At 33.5% G+C, this 23,373-nt stretch overlaps 2 protein-coding genes across 2 annotated transcripts; one reads left to right on the top strand and one right to left on the bottom strand.

The window, feature by feature from the left end:
- Window positions 1-1,597: 1,597 nt before the first annotated feature.
- Window positions 1,598-7,895, top strand: LOC122605590 (homologous recombination OB-fold protein). Its single transcript, XM_043778550.1, has 7 exons — window positions 1,598-2,038; window positions 2,121-2,194; window positions 3,647-3,709; window positions 3,793-3,894; window positions 4,020-4,085; window positions 6,682-6,760; window positions 7,331-7,895. The coding sequence occupies exons 1-7, from the start codon at window positions 1,630-1,632 to the stop codon at window positions 7,696-7,698; spliced, it is 1,161 nt and encodes a 386-aa protein (XP_043634485.1). The 5' UTR covers window positions 1,598-1,629; the 3' UTR covers window positions 7,699-7,895.
- A 13,158-nt stretch (window positions 7,896-21,053) lies between these two features.
- Window positions 21,054-21,707, bottom strand: LOC122604159 (VQ motif-containing protein 20-like). Its single transcript, XM_043777057.1, has one exon. The coding sequence runs from the start codon at window positions 21,705-21,707 to the stop codon at window positions 21,054-21,056; it is 654 nt and encodes a 217-aa protein (XP_043632992.1).
- Window positions 21,708-23,373: the final 1,666 nt, after the last annotated feature.

The following is a 23,373-nucleotide window of genomic DNA, read 5'->3' as shown; positions in this document are numbered from 1 at the left end:
TTTAAGAATATTGAATATGATCGGGTTTAAGATATGGGTTTAGGATCCGCGTACTTCTCAATGATTTTATTTATTTATTTAATAATATAAAAATTGTAGAGGTGCCACATAGGATTAAATCCTACATGGCATTGTTAGAAGGCTAGTTTTAAATTGTGAATGGCTTAAAATCGTTCGGTTTCCTACTGTTTTAATAATTATATAAATATAGATATATGGAAGGAGGATATTTTTTTTCTTTTAATATTTTTTTTCCTTTTCCACATCGTATTCTATTCGCGTTTTCTATTACACGTTACTTATTGGTTTTAAGTACTTTTTATTCTTTTAGGTTCTTAAACAATATCTGCAACTTTTTATAGCTATATTCCGTACCATTACTATTTTTCGGATTTTGACACATCGTATCTCGTATGAGCTTCTATTACGGGTCACTTATTGGTTTTTTGCAAATTTTTTTTTTCCCATTTAGGTTTCTAAACAATATATTTTAAATTTTTTATGGTCAAATTCCGTTTTGTACCTCTATTTGGTTTTTGCATACTTTCTCCTTTGGGTTTTCATCTAATATATTAAAAACTTTTATTCAACTTTTTTTTGCTTTCATATTATATTTTTGGTTTATAGTACATAGTAAATATATGTATTTGATACTATGAACTTTAAGATGCGTTTGTGATATTTTTAAAATAATTATTTATTTCATATGCCAAAAAGTTTGAAGTTAACATATATAGCGACACATCATATATAACAAAATGTAATTACAATAATTGAAACTCCGTAACGTTTAGGCAAAAGCTAATGTGCTTTTGACATTAAATACTGTACATTTGAAATAAACTTATCCTTGAAAATATGACATAATGATTTTTAATACCAACGAGCAAATAACTTAATGTTATAAGGTATCTCATACAAGTCTCTCAGTGATGCAAGACCTTGGTTCGAGTCTTGCTGAGGGGCAAAGTTTTTATCCCAATTAAATGTTGTGCCTTTAGGGAGTTTGAGTGGAGATTTTTCTCCGGTGAGAGTTCTCTTGCGAGCAAAAAAACAACACAATGCAAAAAAATTATAATGATTCAGTCAGTAGTGTGCATAAACTATATCTCCTCTTGCGAGCAAATGATTCAGACCTTTCAAAAAAAATTATAATGATTTTCAAATTGACGATTAGAGATGTAAAGGTTCAATGCAAATATACTAAAACAACACAATCATTTCAAAACGGAATTTAAGGTCTCACATAACAGGGTTTGAACTTTACTAGTTTAACTTATGTCACAAGTTTTTCTTTTTGGAAAATGATAATGACAGCCCTAAGGGTTGTCACTAACAACAAATTTCATGTTTAAAAACTTGTACATTATATATTAAAAACCGCCCCCTGATTTTTCTAATAGCAAGGTACAAATTTTAATGAACCCAATTAGTTTTTATTGACAACCCTAAGGGCTGTCACTAACAAATTTTTTTTTTTTTATCGAAACTTCTAATGTACTCTTAACAACATAAAATTTCACAAAAATTACTACAGTCAGTAAAATTTTATAAATTTCCCGCTCCTTTTTTTCACATTATTACTGTAGATAGATAACAACAAATATCCCCAAAACCCCAAACATAAACATGGAAACTCCATGGGAAGAATCTCTTGATATTGACGATTCCGATCTCCAATCATTCTCCGTCCTCCGCCCTTGCAAGCAACAACGCCGCCGAGACACCACCACTACCGCCGCCGCCGATTGTTCGCAATCTCAAACCCTAGTTTTCTCACAACCGCCACCACAAACCGTCGAATCTCATCCCGAAATCGTACCACCGCCTCAATTTCGCCAGATTCCAGGCCCTGCCGGTATTATTCAGGCCGCCAAGCTCCGTAAATCTCTGGAAACGGCGAATTCGTTAGGGCAGGAGGAGGCTCATTTGATGGCTACACAGGATTATATTAGGAAAGTGATTGAAGATCCGAAAGAGGATGACGATTTTAAACGCGCTCCGTGGATTTCGGCTATCGAATTTATTCATTCTGATGGTAGTATTATATATATATATATAATATTGTATTGTTTTACTTTTTTAGGAATTTTATTTAATTTTGATATTTATATTGGAAGGTATGTTGAATGGTGTTTCAAATGCATCTTTGGGAGATATAAAGAAGTATGAAAAAAAAGGCAAACTTGAGCAGGTAATATTATTATGATTAATTTTTATTTATAAATAGTGTTGATTTTATAACTGTTTGGGTAATGGCCTAATGGGTCACCCCACGAAAGGCCCTTCTGGATTTGACAGGTTGATTGATGTTGTTCTGTAACTTTTTGTAATTTAGATATCGGGTTAATGTTATTTTGTTAAATTTGGTACGCGGTTGAAGTTTCTATATGTCAAACCCTGTCTTTTGCGGTAGCATCTTATTGATGCCTTATAGTGTTGATGAGAAAGTTGCGGGAACAGTCCAAATGGCAATGCGTAGATAAACAAAATATCCGATAGGATGTTGCTCACATGCTCATCTTATGTTTTAAAGATGATATATTGATGTTAGGCATAGGTGAGATTTCTTGGGTCATCTTAGAAATTACGTTATATGCCTCAGAACTTAGAATCTCTAGTGCGTTTATCCAGTCAGTAGTGTGCATCCAACATTCTGTAGTGTTTCGCAGTTTGCACTAAGATTGATCATGTATCCAGTATACCAAACTGATCGATTTGCCAAATGAATGGCACAGATGCTATTTTGTCTCTTTTAACCATATTTTTAACTGTGCTTCTAGTCGTTTAGATATCAAAATATCAAATAGTTATTTATCTTTTTAGGATGCACTTAAAATGTTGTTATCTTGATTGACCTTATTTAAGTGGAAGAATTCTGTAGCAGGATCTGACTAATGGAAGTCCATATAATGATATAACTGGCTTTATCAGCATTTCTAGTCCTGTTCTGTGATAGTAGGCACTAACCAACCTAAGAAACAATGTAAACTTGAAATATCTTGTCTCTTAAAAGTTTTTCCTATATTGTTACATAACTTACATTGGACTTGGGTAGAGAAAAATAACTGAAGCTAAGTAACCATGTTTGTCTATCAAGACAATTTAAAACGTTCATACAATTTGCGTAGATATTTCCTAGTGATGTGATGTTATCTGCTGTGGTAGCTGCCGTTTCACTGAATTAGATACTTTAATCACTTCCAATTTATATAAGATCTTCAAAAACAGGTATGTTGTCAGACAAGGGTTTAGGAAAATACTAGTATTATGCCGAAGGGAGACATTAGAGGTTTCCGATACAGAGTTAGAAAACTTGAATACAAATCTTAGTATCAAGCAAGGCTGACGGCCCATATATTGTTAATACATTCCGAGAGAATACAAGATGTTCTTTCATAGGACAAAGAGATCTTGCCTTTGATAGGAAGTGATCTAATGAACATGATCACATTGACAAAAAAAATACTCCTATGAAAAATCTATGGTGCAAAATGGCTATCAAAGTTGATAAGAATTAAAAAAAGAGAACTATTGGTCAAATACCTAGGTAAACTGTACTGTAATATGTGGAATTATTAGCTATTTCAGCACAAATTGTCGTTCTCTCATACATTTTATACAAGTTTGATTCTGTATGTAACAGGTTGTTGCTGTTATCAAGTCTTGTGCTCCAAATGCGCTAGGTGATCTGACGGTAACATTGAAAGTAAGCATCTTCATACGTTATATTGTACACATTATATAGTCAGATTACTCCTTGGTTTCTTATGTACTCTGTTTAAGCTGTAGGATCCGACAGGTACAGTTTCTGGTACTATTCATCACAAAGTTATCACAGAGGGTGAGTTTTCCAAGGGTATATGTGTAGGCTCTGCTCTGATACTCCGCAAGGTATGTCGTTTATGTGTACCAATATTTTCGTATACATACAAAATTAGCTTATAGTCCCTATAAGTTGGGGATGATGATTTCATATATTGTGCTATTCTAATTTATATTAGTTTTGTGCTACATAGGTGTCTGTATTTTCCCCTTCACGGTCAGCTCATTATCTTAACATTACTAAGAGGAATTTGGTAAAGGTATGTCATGTTCCTTATGTATTTTTCCTAATCATCAGCCTCCACTTAATGAAGGTTATTAAGTTACATTTGAGTTTCAGGTTGTTTGTAATTATAAATTACTCGTGGCCTTTGAAAGTTATTTTATCTTGTAGATAAGGTTTACTTGCTCCACGCTTTGGGGGTTAAAACAAGACTTTTTTTTTATTGTAACTTGAGCTGAATTTCTGCATCTTTCGTCACTAGTTCGATTAGACATCTTTGCAACAGAACTAATTGACATCTGATGTGTATCTTCGTGTGCATCATCACAATCTCTAACCTCAGAGTAGAATAAGTAAGCAAGGGTTCTGAATGAGAGTAATTGAAGTGCATAATGTAAAATATACAGAAGCTGGATGTGGTTAATGAATCTTGAATATGCCTAGTAGATAAATGTCACACGCCAATGTGGGGATAGCCCACTTGGTTGAAGCTTATGTCTCTTGGGAAGAAGACCAAGGTTCAAATCTTGGCATAGGCATCTGGGGGTAGTTTTTGGGGTAGAATAAATTTGGTGTAAATTAGTTGTTTCCCCCAAAATAATATTAGATGTCCCACATTCCTTAACCGATGAACATATTCCATTGAGTTCATGAATTGATGGTAAGAGTTGTATGTTATTAGTCTAAATGGTGATTTATGTTTCAAAGAATAACGTATGGATAAAGAACAATTGGAGACAAAAAAAAAGTGACATGACCAGATGGGACCACTTAAGCTATTCAGTTCTGTAGTATATATCTACGTCTCAAAGCTCAAATATGCTTCATGGATATCAGATCATTTCAAATTGATCAAGCTTGTTGTTTTGTTTTCTTTATGTTGAAAAGGATGTTTGATGTTGTTTCGGTTTGGTCAGGATGGGCCTCGTGCGTAAGATACTTGGCTAGGCATACTTTTGATAACAATACTCATACACTGCTTTTCGTTGCCATTCATCTTTACATTAATATGCATTGAGCCACGAAGTACAATTTGTTTGCAGAGCATCCAACAATTACAGTGTACTGAGGGATGCCATTAAGGGATTTAAGTTCACATACCTAGGTGTCTAGTCAACACTGAACAAATATCATTTCCAGCTACTAGAGATTTAGGTCGTGTATCTTGTACGAAATTAGAAAATTTAGCTAAAAGGAGTTTAGGGTCGAACAGGGTGAACGTCACCCCAATCCTTTTCGGTAAGCCATACATTATCCAAATTCACTCTATTGATAGCTTTAAGTTATTGTTGTAATAATACTGCTATAGTAATCATGAGTAATAAATTGATTACTTATTTCTTAAAATGGACAAAAGCTTAAAAGTGTTCAACTAATCTCAACCCGTTGAACAGTACTAATAAGTGGTCTGTTTTAAACTAAACCCGTTTTGACTACCTGGCATTTAAGCATACAACTTCTATGAACTAATATGAGCAGAAAAGTTTAGTTTTCTATATTAAATTCACTTACAGTTAGGGCTATAACGGTGGTAGACCAGGATGGTCAATGCTACAAAATCAACCATTCTAGCTAGATCCCATGATGATAGCAATCATTTAAAAGCTTAAATCATCTGATTAGAGTATTGACACAATCTACAATAGTTACCACAAAGTATAGAGTAGTGTGATATAATTCTTTAGCAGATAAAATAGGTATTTCTTACCAACAAGGAATTAGCCTAGTGGTAAGGTAAACACTTGATGACCTTAAGGTCTCAGGTTCGATTCCCACTGGAAAAAAAAATAATTCTCTTAAGGTACCTGTTACCAATGAAGCCTAGACTCATATGTGAAGTTTAAATACGCGGGTTCGATCCTTCGGGTTGTCCAGATCATGTAGGGATTAGGATGGAGGTATTGTACAGATCATATGTCTCATACTGGGTGAGTCGATGGGTATCCAATTGTGGTACCGGGGCTAGGGTTCCTCCCATTACTTTTTTATTTTATTTTTAAAATAGGTATTTCTTTTTAGTAGCTTGTGTACTTGGTTTTCATGCTAGCGTTGCTTTATATGGCCTTGTATTTTTGATTATGCTGTCATCTGTTATATGTTACTTGGCCTTTTTTTTAAAATTAACTTGTCTTGTAGGGTTCTACTTAGTTTGTTACTTTGTTTGCATTGCTGATTGATATCTGCTGAATGCTGATCCAACTGGTATATAGAAAATGGTTTTTCTGTCTTATAAAGTAGTCTTGTGAGAATTAATGATAATCATAGGTGATAAAGAGAATGAGTATGTATGGGAAATTAACGCGAACTTTCTACGCTTCTCAAGACCCAGAGTAACTGAATAATGCTACTTGGGCTCAGTATAGCATGTTTACTCCAAACTAAATTTAACATTGCTGGTGATGTCAAGTTATACATAATTATCTGATCTTTTGCTTGGTAAAAAAGATATAGTAAGGCTAATGACATGTATGTAACAGAAGTTGTATATTTTAGAGTTTTTCAGTAACTTGTACCAGTTTCTATAAATAAGCCAAGTTGTTAAAACAAAATTCTGCCAATTGCACATATTGTGGACTAGTAGTAAATGATTACTGAACCTTCTATATATAGTGAGCAATCATTGTTTTTTGCAGGTATTCTACAAGGACGGTGGATCTTCACAAGTACAGATATTCGATGGATATAAAAGCACAGATGCAGCCCCTGGTTCTGGTATTTGGCATTGCCTTTTTTAGTTGTGTTATAAGCACAGGTGACAAGATGGATGGGTTGAGTAAGGGGTATAATGAGTCTAAGTTGAAACGGGCCAGGTTGGGTTGACACCAAAAGATTCTTTTGCTCAATTTTAAGAATTTATTACAGTTTTACAAAAAACAGCATATCTTTCAATACTAATCGATGATTTTTAACGAAGAGTTTAAGCTGCATGTGTAAAAAAAGTCGGCTAACTTTCAATGTGTTTGAACTATTCCATTTATTTTGACCCTTTTCCCTCTTGCAGTCTGACCAAGAGGTGGATCTCAATGACCAAGATGACTGTGCGTGGGGAGGGGTTCGGGGACCACCTTTATTAAAATAAGCTCTTTAATAAAGCTCTTTTTTTTTTAATCGAACCCATACTCATATTTTTATTGTTTTTGCCTGAGCATCTTTGGCTCAAATCCATCTCGACCCATTATGCAATCTGTTCATATTGCCACACATAGTGTTTGATTCCCCATGAGACCACCCACCCTCTTTGTTACTTTAACATCTAACTATTGTATCACCTTTTGTCGCAAGATTCTGGACAGGGAACACAAAGCTTGCACAATGCATATTCTCAGGAAAGAGGAGCAAGAACTATGAATGGAATCAAAATAATCCCCAACAGTAAATTGAGTTTGCCTGATGATATGGAACAAGAAAATATAAATCCGATTGCTTCAATTGGGAGCCAATACTGCAAGACAAGTAACTATGACATGACTCAGAGGATTGCACCAGAAAATGAAATTTTAATAGAAGCAGATGCTATCAGAAATGGTGAAAATGAGCATGTAGAACCAGGTACTGTTCACGTTCATGTAAAACCGGCAACAAGTGCCTCAGTACCCTCTTGGACAGATGATCAGGTAAACATCCTTGACTTTGATCTTGAAGATATCTAGTTCTGACACGGTTTGAGTATCATTCTCAGTAACAAACTAGTGTTTATATATAGATTAGTACATGCTTTTTCGTTTTACTTACCTTTTTCGTGTGTATATAAGGATCTTATGCAAAATATGAGCATTTACTCAACTTTAAGGGCAAGCCTTTACCTTTTTACACGTAATCAACGAGGCAAAAAGGTAGTTTATTTTAATTATTGTATGCTCGTTGCTCAGTGTCGTTATATATGCAAGTGCAATGACGTGTCTCATGATTCTGAAATGGACTCATGATACTATACATATTTTAATTATTGTATGGTCGGTGCTCGTTGCTCAGTGTCGTTATATATGCAAGTGCAATGACGTGTCTCATGATTCTGAAATGGAATCATGATACTATACAAGGATGCAACTCAATCTTGCTACATTTTGTAATGATAGTTCATGTTACTCGAATTAAATTAGGGACTCCTTATTTTAGGGAGGGACTCCTTCTACCTCCTTCTCCGGCCACCACGACCATCATCTTTGACCACCACCATGATCATCTCCGACCATCACTATGATCCTCCGGCGACGGCGATCATCTCTGGCGAGATTTACACATGTGTAAGTAATTTACACATGTTTTAAGTACAAATTTTTTTAGGTTGATCACCCATTACCGGTCACCCCCTATGACCTATCACACTATGACCTATCACCCTCAATGACCTATCACCCCCACCAGCTTTGGTTTATGAATATCCTTAAGGGCGAAACTCGTTTCGAATCATAATTTTTATTCAATTTACACATGTGTAAGTTGTATTTATACATGTGTAAGTCTCGCTGGAGATGTCGCCGGAGATAAATATGGCTGGAGATGATCAGTGGTGGTTAAATCTGATAAAAATGGATGATCTAGATCGAGTCCCTAAATAGTCCTTAAAATAAAGATTTCCAAATCTAACCAACCCCGAATGGGGGTTTGTTAAAATATGTTACAATTTGTATTAATTACAGAAGCAAGAAACAGGATGCCATTTTGACACGCTTAAATACTTTATTGTAAAGAAAGAATAAATTTGGTAAGTAAAAGTCAACACAGTGTATCTTTGCTATTTGGCTGCACGCTTGAACAAAAACTTCTTAACCTCCATATACAGTAAGTATTGGTAATCATATTTATCTCGCAATAATATGTTGTACACAAAAGAAACGTCTTCTAAAATGATATTTAACCGAAAAATACAATATTTTATTGCAAGTTAACTATGTTCCAAAAACGAACTCCAAAAGTTTTTACAAAGAGATGACATATTGTAACTGCACAATATGGTTATCACTTATCAGTTATCACGTAATAAAATGTGGTACATAAAAAGAAACGAATCTATCCTTACATTATATAAATCTCACTTCAAAATTTGTTAGTTATTGCCTATGTGGCATGCTTAAAAATGCAAGAAAGCCCAAAAATCATTACAATATTGCTCCTTGGAAGGTCTACAGATTAGTTATTTTTATAAGAAGTTCAAATTTTCGAAAACGGATTAATTATGCTTTCAAGAAATTTAAATTTTCGAAAATTTGAATATGTAACCGTTTGTGTATTGCTTGTGGCGGTTACTTCTATGCATGTCTATGTCTATATAAGGCCACTTCCATTCAGTTTTAAGGCATTTCAAAACATAAACACATAACAGATCAATTTTAGCATGACTTTACTAAACCATGTTTCAATTAGAAATTTGCGTCCAAATAATAAGCCATGTACGATAACGGTTAGAATTTGCGGCTATGGAAGCAACCTCTATATGGAGATGTTAATAACATAGGTAGTATTGAGATGATCCTGATTGACGAACATGTAAGTATTCATTGTTTGTGAATTTTTCTTTTTTGATTAGATTACTTTTTAACATAACTTTCTTTCGAATTTATAACTAGCTTTTTAACATTCTAATGTATCAACATTTTCATTTTGACAGTTTGATAAAGTGGTTGTTGTTGCAACAATCAGTTTTATTCCAACCGACCAGTTATGGTATTCAATAGAATGTGTGAACTGTTCTCAAGAAGTTAAGTTGACCGATCTCTACATGGATGCAGTCGACATTATTGATGCTTTAAGGGACAACAAAATGTGGATTTGTTGTTCATGTAACAAGGAAGGAGTTCTCATTAATCCTATGTATATATTTATATTTCATATTAAAACTCTATAATCATTAAGTTGTGTGGTAAAATTGTATCTCTGTTTTTTTTGGTAGGTTTAATGTGCAAGTTAGGATTGTAGATGCCACTGGTGCTATTGGAGTTAAAATGAATGATCAACAAATTTCAAATCTTATACAAAGAACAGCCTATCAAATTTGTGATGAAAATTATGAGGTATATTTGGTTTATTTTAGTGCTAAATAAGACTTTTTTATGCATTTTAAGTCATTATTTTTTTTTAAAATGGTCATTAGTTGTAATAGGAGTACATTACTTCGCTACATGCATGCTTGAACTGGTGTTGAAGAAATTATTTAAGGTTATAGCGCATCCATGTGGGTCTATATATCAAAGTGGGGGAAAATTCATAATACCTATCACATCCAGGTAACCAACATAATCCTTCTTATATGCGCCTACTATGGGCAATCAATTTTATAATTTCTCTCCGGCGTGCAATGTACGCGTTTTAAGCCCTCGTGTATCATTAATAAATCACAAGGTATATCTAGCATTCTTCTTCTTTAAATTAATCAACTATAAGAATATTTTTATTATGTCCAACTCAGTTATATTTATTCATTGATATAATCTTAAAATAAAGTTTAAGAAAAATTATTTAGGGTTGTCCGTGCATCGTACGGGGTCTAAGCACTAGTAATTCTATACTATAATAATTGAATAGCATGTGATTAGTAACTCGCCTATGTGACGAGCTACTATTCGTCCATATTACAACCCGAATTATTATTCGGATTTTGTTATATATAACTCTATTAAGAGGAAACAGTGATGAGCCACCGTCTTAAGTGGCCCAGTTAATTTATTGGGCTTCTTTACTTTATTTTTTGGGTTTTTGGATATTCTAAACTTCTGACCAGCTACAAATCTACAATGCCTTTTTGTTTTTATCTTTTTACCACACATTTTTTAACCTTTGTTATTATCTTTTAACCGTACAGTATAATATATTTTATTGTAAGTTAACCATGGTCCAATAACAAACCCCAAAGTCTTTACAATCTATTGTAATTGTAAGATTTTGAGAGTGGAAGGAGGACTAAGTTGTGACTAACCGTTGTGACTTGCGGCTCAATACAAATTAAATTAACATGTTTTAGCTTTTACACTTATTCCTTTCAATAGTTAAATACAATTATCTCTTCTCTTATATAAATAAAACAAGATTCTTATGACATCATAATTTTCTAAATAATGTTTATTTGTCATTATTAGACTTATTTATATCATTTTTTTCTTTTTTATTTTCTTGATTTATGACATCATTCTATTCAAAAGTTTAAATCATTTTCTAAATGATTTATGATTTATTTCTTTTCAAGCGTAAGTCCAATGGAAATTAAAATGTAATTATCTAATTTGTTCTTTTTTAAACGACTATATGTCAATTTTCAAAAATAGTATCATCATCTTTTTTTCGTCTTAATATTAGCAATCAGCCCGGGTATATTAAATAAAAGAAAATTGTTATGACATCATTATTATATAAAAAGATCTTACTTGTCATCGATCTCCAAGTTCTTATTAAAGTTTAGTTTTTCTTTTTTAATTTACTTATGACATTATAAACACTTTCCTTCTTTAAGTTTATTTCATTTTTATTTTTGTCATTTATGATATCCTTTTTATAAAAAAAAATATTTTCTTTTGAAAACTTTAATTTTTGAAAACTTTAATATTTTATACATGGTGTGTTCAATTTTCATTATCTAAATAGTTTTATCATAATAGATTTTTAAATTATCCGCATATTATGCGGGTTAATAAGCTAATTATATATATTCGATGTATGAGGTCTACTATTTCGAGATTGTGAGTATGGTTGAACTATCTCATAGTTCTTATACATCGACGTAACTTAATATTACAAAACTTTTTTTAATAAGCCCGGGTTGAACTCGGGTTAATTAGCTAGTACTTATATAATTTCAATTGTACATTTTTTACATCAACACCATTTATCAAATACTATCTTATAAAGCATTTTGCCTTTTTTTTTAAGTAAAGATGATTTAAACTATCTAAAATACCCTTATTCCTTATTCACTAATTATAACATCTCTACCTAATATACCTATAATAACCTTGAATCTTAACCATTTTTTTTTTGTTATGATTCCATAAGGTACAATTATTCATTGCAGTGTTTTATCGTTATGTGTAACTTTAGGTGTAAAGTTATTTTAATTATGAGGGATACTATAACCAAAGGTGAATAACTGATTATAGATTAGTTGGTCTGTAGGCTTGCTTTGATTCTTCATTTTTGGAGAACAAAAGTTCAAACCCCACCACCAACGCATTACATTGGTTTTTTTAAAAAAAAATGTTTTTCTCTTGCTTTCTGCTTTTGTTCATTTGCGCTTACCAGATCTATTAATTTTGGAATTTGCATGGGCTAGAATATTTGGTATTTTTTATTTTATTTTCATGAAATAATTTTTGGTATCATATAGTTTATTTTTTTTATGAACAATCTTATGGTATTATATTTAGTTTTACAATCCATAAAAAATCGATGCTAAGAATATTATTTGCACTAATATAGGAACTTTAAAATATTATAAACTTGTGTTACGTTTTTAATTTCATGATTAAAGTTACATTTTAAGATTTTTAGTGCATTGTTTTAACTGTATGTATTAACTAATATGTTGATTAATATAGGCACCTTAAAATTTAAAGAGTAGATTCGAGTCTATGTTTCACGGTTATTGTTGGCCGGTTATAACACTAGTTGATGCTATATTTTATTTTTATTTCTTTGTTAATATTGAAAATTTTGCATAATATAATCTAATAGAGCACAACAAGTATAGACTTGTAAATATTGAATACAAAAGTGGATACTTTATTGATGATAACAAACAATCCTTAAATAGGCAAAACAAAGTACATAGGAAACAAATTAACGGAAACAATAACGTTCAAAATAATATCTAAACAGAAAGATCCAGTCTTCAAGATAAGCCTATGAACCCGGTCATTATTCAGTAGATAAACTAACTTCCAGCAAATCACGGACTTTTATCTAGTTTGAATTATTTCCAATACCCTCCTTTAATTCAAACTTTCTTACTCAAAGTTTCTCTCTAAGATAACAAAATCTCTTAGTCCCAAGGGACTTGGTCAAAATATCAGCATTCTGATCTTGAGTATAACATGACTCCAACTTGATCTGATTAGAACTCACCAAGCTTTTGATATAATGAAATTTCACATCAATGTGTTTGCTTCGGCTATGTAGAGCTGCATTTTTGGACAAGAAAATAGCAGACACATTATCACAATGAATAACAGTTGGTTCTCTTTGTTCAAATCCTAGTTCCTTCATAAGTTGTCTCAACCAAACTCCTTGACAAGCTGCGCTATTGGCTGCAACATACTCGGCCTCAGTGGACGAGAGAGCAACTATAGACTGTTTCTTAGAACTCCATGACACAATACCACTACCAATTGAAAAAACATAAGCCGAGATACTTTTACAATCATCGAGTGACCCTGCCCAATCGCTATCACTGTAACCTTCCCGACGAGTCTTCGCGGCTTTTGCATACCAAAGCCCGAAATCAGTAGTAGATGCAACATACCTTAGAATCCGTTTTGATGCCCCATAATGTTGCATGGATGGATTTTGCATGTAACGAGCAATACGACCAACTGAGAATGCAAGTTTGGGTCTTGTGTGAGTAAGATAAAGCAAGCCTCTGACTAAACTTCTGAATCTTTTCCCATCAACCTTTTGAGCAAAATCATTTTCATGGAATTTCTCATTGACATTCATAGGAGTAGCCACACCTTTACAGTTCTCCATTCCAAATTTATTAAGTAAATCAATGGCATATTTCTTTTGTGATACAAACACACCATTTTCTACTTGTGTAACCTCTAGACCCAGGAAGTAAGTAAGTCTTCCAAGATCCGTCATATCAAACTCATTCACCATCTTATCTTTAAACTCCATCACTAATTTCTCAGACGAACTTGTGTATATTATATCATCAAGATAAATGCAAATAATAATAATATCACAGTCACTAACCTTCTTGACATATACAGTGGGCTCACTCTCGATTCGAGCATAACCTTGCTGTTGGAGATATCCATGAATCCGATCGTACCAGGCTCGCGAAGCCTGTTTAAGCCCGTAAAGAGCCTTGTGTAACCTGCAAACCTTCTGCTCTTGACCTCTTATTTCATAACCAGGTGGTTGAGTCACATAAACCTCTTCATTAAGAGGTCCATTGAGAAATGCTGTCTTCACATCAAACTGATAAATCTTCCATCCTTGTTGAGCAGCTAACAAGATTATAACCCGGATAGTTTCGAACCTTGCCACGGGGGAAAAAGTTTCTTCGTAATTAACTCCATATTCTTGTGCATAGCCTTTTGCTACCAATCGTGCTTTGTGCTTATGTATCTTCCCGTCAGCATCTCTTTTAACTTTATAAACCCATTTTAAACCAATTGCATTTTTACCTTCTGGAAGATCAGCTAATGACCAAGTTTCATGCTTTTCTAGAGCTTGTAATTCGTTCTCCATAGCTTTTCTCCATTCTTTATGTATCACTGCTTCATCATACGAACTTGGCTCTATGGATGAGAGAGCTAGTTGGCATCTTGAAGGATCTTCATCATCTGATAGACCCTCACCCGTGTGATAATCAACAAGCCAGGCAGGAGATTTTGTAGACCTTTTTTGACGAATGGAATGGTTAGAAATAGCTGGATTTTGATTATTATTGTCACCACTCAAGGCTTGGCTTTCCAAAATACTATCATGCCTCATTCTACTATGTTCTTCACTTGTTGAGTCAACATGTGATGATTGAGACCCATCAACAATAGATGTACCTGATACATTACCTCCATTACTAGGACCACTATTACTTGAGCTATCCTCCTCAACGTGGGCCCCCTCTTCAATAAAGTCAATAGGCAAGGAGTACTTATCTTCCACTTTTGCGGACCATTTAGCATGCTCATCAAATGTCACATTCCTACTCACCACCACACGTTTTTTAATTGGATCATAAAGCCTATAAGCCTTTGAGTTTGGAGAATATCCTATAAAAATACACTTGCATACTCTTGAATCTAATTTTCTTCTTTGTTGCTTAGGAACTAACCCATATGCTACACAACCAAAAACTTTAAGGTGACGAACAGATGGGATTCGTTGGTACCATATCTGAAAGGGAGTGGCTTCATCCAAGGCTTTAGTGGGTGACATATTTCTGAGATAAACGGCTGTGGCAACAGCATCTCCCCAAAAACATTTGCTCAATTTCTTCTCGTGAAGCATGCTCATCGCCATTTCTTTAATAGTGTGATTCTTTCTCTCCGATACACCATTCTGTTCGGGTGTATATGGGGCAGTGAGGTCCCTCCTTATACCTTCTTGTTCACAAAATGCCATGAATTCTTTTGAGCAGAATTCTCCACCTCTATCTGTTCGAAGAGCTTTAATTTTCATACCCTTTTCATTTTCGACTTTTGCCTTAAAAATCTTGAACTTATTGAAAGCTTCTGACTTTAAATTCAAAAAATACACCCATGACATGCGACTCAAATCATCAGTGAAAAGTAAAAAATAACTATTACCCCCCACTGATTTTATAGGCATAGGCCCACATATATCTGCATGAATGAGATCAAGAATTCGAGTTGTTCTGTTACCTTGAGTAGGAAATGGATGCTTACTCTGTTTACCTTGTACACAACCTTCACATACATCCCAGTGTTTGATCGAAGGCAATCCATGCACCCTCTTGGATTTGCTAAGACTTTGAAGACTCCTTTCATTCAAGTGTCCAAATCTTAGATGCCATAAGTAGGAGTCATCTTTTATACTAGTGAATGCCACACCTTCTGGTTTGGACACATCAAGAGGAAAGGTATTATTATCAGAAAGAGGTACCATACATACAACTTTTCTTGTTGCCTTGTTCATGATCGTGCAAACCCCATCATCAAATACCAGTCTATGTCCTCCTCTCATCATTTGTCCGACACTTAGGAGATTGTAGCCTAAGTCTGGAGCATAATGGACATCATCAAGAGCCTTATGTTTCCCTTCTGCGACCTTAAGCCGAACCACACCTTTGCCTTCTACACTGATTTTCTTCCCGTTTCCCATTCGAACAGCTACGGTTCTGGTTGTGCTTATATTTTTAAACAGATTTTTTTGTCCTGTCATGTGGTTTGAGCAACCACTATCCAAGAACCAAATGTTTTTTGATTCTAGACTCTTACCTTGATCAGTACTCATAAAAACGCTATCGGGTTTGTTCTCTATTTCCATGGTCATAAACAACTGACCTTCATCCTCTTCATTTTCATCTCCAATAGCAGGTGCTGCTTGTGGTTCATTCCAACAGTCCCTGCTTAAATGCCCAAATCTATTGCAATTATAGCATTGAATGTTGCCTCTACCTCTTCCCGTGCCTCTTCCACGGCCTCGTCCTCGACCTCGCAATGAACCCCGACCTCTTCCACGAGCAACCAAGATGGTCTCTTCATTTGCTTGTAGTGCCTGCTCCTCAACCATGACTTGACTCCCACGATTCACTCGGGGTTCATGGGCTTGTAGCGAGCCCATAAGCTGATCAAATGTAAGACTAGTCAGGTCCTTTGATTCTTCTATTGCAGTCACAACATGATCCCACTTTGCTGGCAAACTCCTTAACACTTTCTCCACCACAGTTTGGTAGGTCACCGTTTCTCCAAACGCCCTCTGTTGATTCACAATCTTCGTCACTTTTGATAAAAAAAATCACCCATCGATTCTCCTTCTTTCATAAAAATTGTCTCAAAATCACGCCTTAGTCCCTGTAGCTTCACCATTTGGACTTTTGAATCTCCTTCATACTCGTTTTGCAGGAGCGTCCATGCTTGCTTTGATGTGGATGCTTCAGCGATGCGTGAGAAAACTTCATCATGAACGGCTGATTGAATCAATGTTAGGGCACGAGCATCTTTTTTTCGGTTTTCTCTAAGACGACCATGATCTCCATCGGCTTCATTAAACCCGGTTTCCACATATTCCCAGAGATCATGAGACACGAGAATGGTTTTCATTCGTATTTTCCAAAATTCATACCCTTCCCCTTTGAAGATTGGCAGGGGAGTTGTAGGAATTCCAGTTGAATTTGTAGCCATGAAAACAGAAAAAAAAAAATAATGACCAATTTAAGGAAAGAGAAGTGTTTGATTATTCTTATAACCTGGCTTTGATACCAGAATGATAGAGCACAACAAGTATAGACTTGTAAATATTGAATACAAAAGTGGATACTTTATTGATGATAACAAGCAATCCTTAAATAGGCAAAACAAAGTACATAGGAAACAAACTAACGGAAACAATAACGTTCAAAATAATATCTAAACAGAAAGATCTAGTCTTCAAGATAAGCCTATGAACCCGGTCATTATTCAGTAGATAAACTAACTTCCAGCAAATCACAGACTTTTATCTAGTTTGAATTATTTCCAATATAATCATTGTATTACAATCAACTACTCTTTATGTTTGAAAATAAAAGTAACCGTTGTCACCTAACGTAATTACGTAAATTTCGTACACAACAATTATTATGAGAGCAATTTGGATCATAATTGTGTATGTAGCATTCTACATTTCTATCCCATAATTTCGTACATTTTCATACTGTATTAGATTACTATGTTATACGATTATAATGATATAGGGAATGGTTTGCGTAGTTTAGCAAATCAAAACTTTGCCCCTCATAACTTAAATCACAATTTTATTTTAAAATTTAACTTTTTTTTAATCATGTCTAATCCTTAAACATAATATGATTTCATTTTTAACATTTGACCTTTTGAATTATCTGAAAATCAAATCCCTCATCAAAGTGTGTTTGACATATCTACTCCTTTTTTTTTAATATAGAATATATATTTTTCTTAGAACGATCAACGAAACAACCTGGCTACCTGGGGTAACCTAATGGCAAAAGGCAACCGCATACTATACGCTCACGAAAACAGACAGTGCTGGGTAACCCAAGACTACGAACCATATAGCCCCATTCCGAAAAAACCCCACAAAGACCAAACTAAGGATCGATTGAGTGGGTAAAACTTAGGTGTCTGACCACTCCAATAGTAGATCATTAGCCATATATAGGGACATTTTCGGTTGGCCACCACATTGTTTAATACAGTAGTTTTATTTATTGAACATCAAAACGTACTTTGATGATCATATGGTTTACAATACATGACCATTAACTTGATATGCAATATATAAGACTATTAACTAGTCATGACAACAACACATAGATGGCGCTGGCAGTCCTACTCGGCAAGAGCCCGTTGCAAAACCCAGGGTTTGACAAAGTTGTAAGCAATTATCTATCGCGTCACATTGTCCTAAACATGCTGGTTCAAGACCTGTAAACATATACATACGTACATTAGTTATATATACAATTCATTCACTATAATCGTAATATGTACACTTTCAATATGTAATTTTAAAGTAGGTTATTGTCATACCCAAAGTAGGAACAAATGACATGGAAAGAAAAGTCAACACAAAAAGTATCATGACAACATGTTTTGATGTGAAAGCCATAACTTGGTGTGTTTGATTTATATTGCTTGAATTGGTTTGTATAATTAGAGTGTGAACATACAAATGATGATTTTCACTATATGCATGGTTGTAGTAATCTTTATATAGCCGTATACGTACATGTATAATGTATTAATTAAAAACAATATATTTTATACATTAATTGTTCTTCTTAATTTCACACTCTACGGAACTTGAGCTAGTATAATGGGGGCTGAACTTAGTCAAACATGATAGTATAATTTTACAATATACCAAAAGATAAGGAAAAAAAAGCGTTCATGTAGTTACATATAAAATGAAGACAATAAGTAATTTAACTAGACTCTAAAGTGAGGTAAAAGTTATAGTTCAACTTTTCAACCTTTGAGGCTTTTAAAATCATCAATTACAGACTTTGAACACTTCTTTTAATTTAGCAATTTCTTTTTCGATGTAAACCAGTTATCTCCAAGAAATTCATCTAACATCTTATTGCATAGTCGATTCTTGCAATATGTGCGTTCATTGTCGAAAATCCTCACTCAGTTGAAGCAGTTGAAATAGAAAGTGTCAAGATGTGTCAATCAACCAAAAAAAGATTCCTCGAACTTATGAGTTGCCACGGGCCGGACTTTGCATAATTTATATGAAGAAAATATTTCTAGACATAAAGCAAACAAAATTTTTTTTTTTTTTTAATTTTATTTTATTAAATTTAACGACTTACTGCTATACTCATACTACTATATTACACGATGTTTGGAATGGAATTTAAGATTTCTGAAAAATTCCCGAATAATCCACCTCTGCAAATATAGAAAACGAGAGTACTTCAACCCAGATGGATTCCTCCAAAAATGAAGATCTTACAAATGCATGGTCATTAGATCGGTTGTCTAGCTTGTGCGACTGTTTTTTCAATGTGACAAATTAGAGATAATCCACTCGATGATAATGCTCAAAATTAAACTGGAGAATATAATTACTTCTTTTTGTTGTCGAAAGAATATTAGTTCTTCACATTATTTCCTTCACTAAGCGTAGAGAATAAGTTGCATCACCATCACCACCATGAGTATTGAAATCTAAACAGATGTTTATGTGAACCTTTAATTAGCAGATACTCTTCAGGCTATTCACTAATCACTATGGTGACCAAACATCACAAACGGTTGCAAAAAGGCGAATAAGACAAAATTTATACCTAATTTAATTTTTAAAATAGAAAAAAAGGGAAAAATCCATAGGGAACCCGGACCAAAAAATTTAACTTGCAAATAGCTACTAAACCGAAGAATATACATTGTTAAACAATGTAGCATAAATCTTAAAACACATGAAACATGTTAACTACAAAGTACAAACATGTCTAAAAATCTAATCGTGACAATAGTAATTACACGGCTGGTTCTTGGGGTAGGCCCAATTCCCAGGGCCAATTATTCATAAAGGGCCGATATCTAGCCTTGAGTTTTATAATTGAATGGTTCCAAAAACAAGATTAATCGAATAGGCTACAAAGAAGTGAAACACATGATAATTGATGAGAGTTTGATCACAACAACGGCCCAAAAATTGGGATTTGTTAGTTATAAACAAAATACTTTCGTTCTCATTTTTATTGTAAAAGACGATGGACAATTTCTTTTCTCTTTGTTCCTTTGATATTAACATATTGTATTATTGATTTTGATTTAATACATTGATTATAATTTTAGGGGTCCATTTTTTTTTTTTTTTTTTTAAATTTTGCATTAGCTTAGGGCCTAATTTTTTTAGGCATTTTCTGATTAATTAATTGGTCAAGTGTTTTGTAAGCTGATTTTGTGTAGTCATATTAACTAAAAATGAGTGTCATCTTGGATATATAGACATATTGTTTTACCATCATATATTGTAAGTAGAATTGTAGTGCCAATCAGTCATCTTTTTCATTTTCTCCGTACTATATATATCAACTTAAAAACAGAAAGCAACTATATCTAACTTGTGATCATTATATGTCGAGACCAGATCTTGCATGCACCTTCAACATTGTGATTTTACAATGTTGTGAGACAACATCAGCGCGCGTCGTTAATTTCTGAATTCGGTTTACAAGGTTGTAAGTATTGTTCTTGATCTTCATCGATTTAAACCCGGTTTCCAAACTTCAAATTATATTTGGTGGTTTTGACTCGAAACCTTAGAAATCTATCTTAACAAAGAAAATCAAATTAACAATGTGAATATCTAATATATAATCTAATGCTTTGATTTCATATCTATCAAGATTAATATATATATATATTCATCTTCATGGATACATTTTAATTTATGTTATGGAATGATTCCAATATATAACTTGCCAATTCAGAATAATTCAAAGCAAAAAATATATAATTGAGAAATTAACAAACTAACCAATACTGAACCTTTTTATTCTCAAAAACACTCATCAAAACAAACAAAAAACCAAATTACTAATAAACTGCAAAATTTATTATTTTAGCCTAACAAAATGAAACCAAAAAAAAAAAAAAAAACTGAATAAGCATTACCAAAAATGATTAATATATCACATATCCGGATACTCTTTCAAAACACGCAATGAAGAAGAAGAAGACAAGGAATTCCGATTCATAAACATGGAATCCGGATTGTAAAACGGAAGCTGATGATGATGATGACTTGGCGTGCACAAGAAATCCGTAGAGTTTGTTTGAAAAACTGGTACTGGTGGTGGCGGTGATGGGTTAAAATTATAATGTGGTGGCGCGACGATATTAATACAATTATTATCAACAAAACAAGAATTCACGTGAGGAGGAGGAGGAGGAGGGCCAATAACACTCGTTCCATGTTCCTCGGTCACAACCGAGTTTGCTGACTCGTTATCCTCCCCGTTCCTTTGAGGACCTACTCGTTGTTGTTGTGGGTCCTCTGGGGGCGGGGTGTATCCGGTGAGTTTTTGCACCAATGCCATGAAATCACGAGGGTGAGTATGGATCACTTTTGGAGAATGTGTGTAAATAATTACAGGACGCCGTGGTGGTGGCGGCGACTGTGGTTGATGGGATTTGTTCGTTGGGGGGATGGCGTCGTTGGTGGATGATCCGGTGGAAGAGGGTGGAGGAGGAAGACGGTGGATGATCTTGAGAGGTGGTGAACGATCATACGCGCCGCCGTCATGTTGTTCTTGTTTTGCATGGAATTGTTGTGTAGGGCTCATGGTTATTATTATTATTATGGAAATATTGATTGATAGATAAAAATAAAAAATTGTATTTGTGGATGGGAAGTGGGGAGTGTTTGTTTGGATTTCCCTTTTCGTGAGGCAGGTTGTTATTAAGGGAATGAATGAATGAATATAAATAGGTGTTTAAGCACGATTAATTAAGAATAGTAGTTTTTTTTTTTAATTTTAAATTTGTTTATGACTGACTATATTGATCTTATTATGACTAAATCTATACATGTTGGCGGTGTTTATATAAATTATATCGTGACACGTACAGTATGTCTTGTCAAAGATATACTCGTATATATTTACGACCACCATTTTTTTTTTTATGTGTTTTGGATATTTTGTTTAAAGCTATGAGCCTATATAACATTTATGTATTTCGGTACGTAAGACATCTTAGATAATTCAAGGGATCGTATATGTTTTTGGTACTGTAAACATATACTAGTAACCTAATGTTAAGTCAAACTATAGAAAATGTTAGGAATAGCTGATTTGTATTAGACTATATTATTATGTAAACCGGGTTATACATGGATTCGTTATATAAGTTTGTTATATAAGTTTACTAGTATTGATACCCGTGCATGATGGACAGTCGACTTATAATCGCTTCTATTTATATTTCATATTTATTATATATATATATATATATATATATATTAGTTGATGCATATATGTAATTGAATTGAAATTGAAACATTCATAAATGATAACTGCATTAAACCTTTTAAATCCTCTACCAGCAAGTCGGTTTTAGCCATGATTTTTTTAATATTATACATTATTTCTGACCAATGCTAACAAAAATTATCACGTGCAATCATGAAAAACATAGCACAATATCTAAATCAACCTATATCTTATCATGTGGTTTTAGTTAATTAAAAATAGCAGAGGATAGCATGAATGTCTTTAACAAAAACTATCAACTATTTTAATTAAAACACAGGCACATTCTTCGTTATATTCAACAATTTGTGCTACATGTATGTTGTACTCTAGATTAATTGCAATAATAGAGGCTATTTGTTTACTACTTTGCCTAAAAGAGAAACACACACAATATAAGTGAGGGTGGTATTATTCAAGAGTCGGTAATTTAAACTAAACCAAACAAAATTTAATAATTAATAATTAAATAAATATTCAAAATAAGCTAAACAAAGTCACAAAGATGATGTATAAGCAAAAAATATCATAAGATTCTTTACCAATTTATGTAGGATTATTTACCTCTTTGAAATCCTTAAAAGGAGTGATTTTCGAATTGACCGAAAAATTGAAAGTCCGATATTTGAACTTTGTAAAACCTTAAAAAGCAGTATTCGAATCCCATGAAATCATTATATATCTTGAAAGCATATATGTGAGTAGTTGGAAAAGGATAAGGAGATAGATATACCAAAAGACAAGGTATACGGATATATTAATATAGAGGTTTTTTTAAAGTATAATATGGAAACATGAAACTTAAATACGGTCAAATACTAACGGTCAGTTTAATTAACTTTTTTTAATTTATTTGATTTAGGGGACACTTGTCGCTTTAAGACAGGGCCATTTGTCGTTAAATAGAAGTTACCATCCTGTTTTAGTTTATTGGTAGATCCGTTTATGTAATGGGTTTTACGTTAATGGGTTAGTATTA

Source organism: Erigeron canadensis, chromosome 6, assembly GCF_010389155.1.
Source record: "Erigeron canadensis isolate Cc75 chromosome 6, C_canadensis_v1, whole genome shotgun sequence".
Classification (NCBI taxonomy): Eukaryota; Viridiplantae; Streptophyta; class Magnoliopsida; order Asterales; family Asteraceae; genus Erigeron; species Erigeron canadensis.
The sequence above is the reverse complement of the archived record's forward strand: the minus strand, read 5'-3'. Positions and strand labels throughout refer to the sequence as shown.

Excerpts from the sequence above, each read along its gene's own strand:
- LOC122605590 (XM_043778550.1), top strand. The coding sequence starts at position 1,630 with ATGGAAACTCCATGGGAAGAATCTCTTGATATTGACGATTCCGATCTC. Across the intron at positions 3,895-4,019 it reads CTGCTCTGATACTCCGCAAG|GTGTCTGTATTTTCCCCTTC; the intron begins GTATGTCGTTTA and ends TGTGCTACATAG. Across the intron at positions 4,086-6,681 it reads CTAAGAGGAATTTGGTAAAG|GTATTCTACAAGGACGGTGG; the intron begins GTATGTCATGTT and ends TGTTTTTTGCAG.
- LOC122604159 (XM_043777057.1), bottom strand. The coding sequence starts at position 21,707 with ATGAGCCCTACACAACAATTCCATGCAAAACAAGAACAACATGACGGC.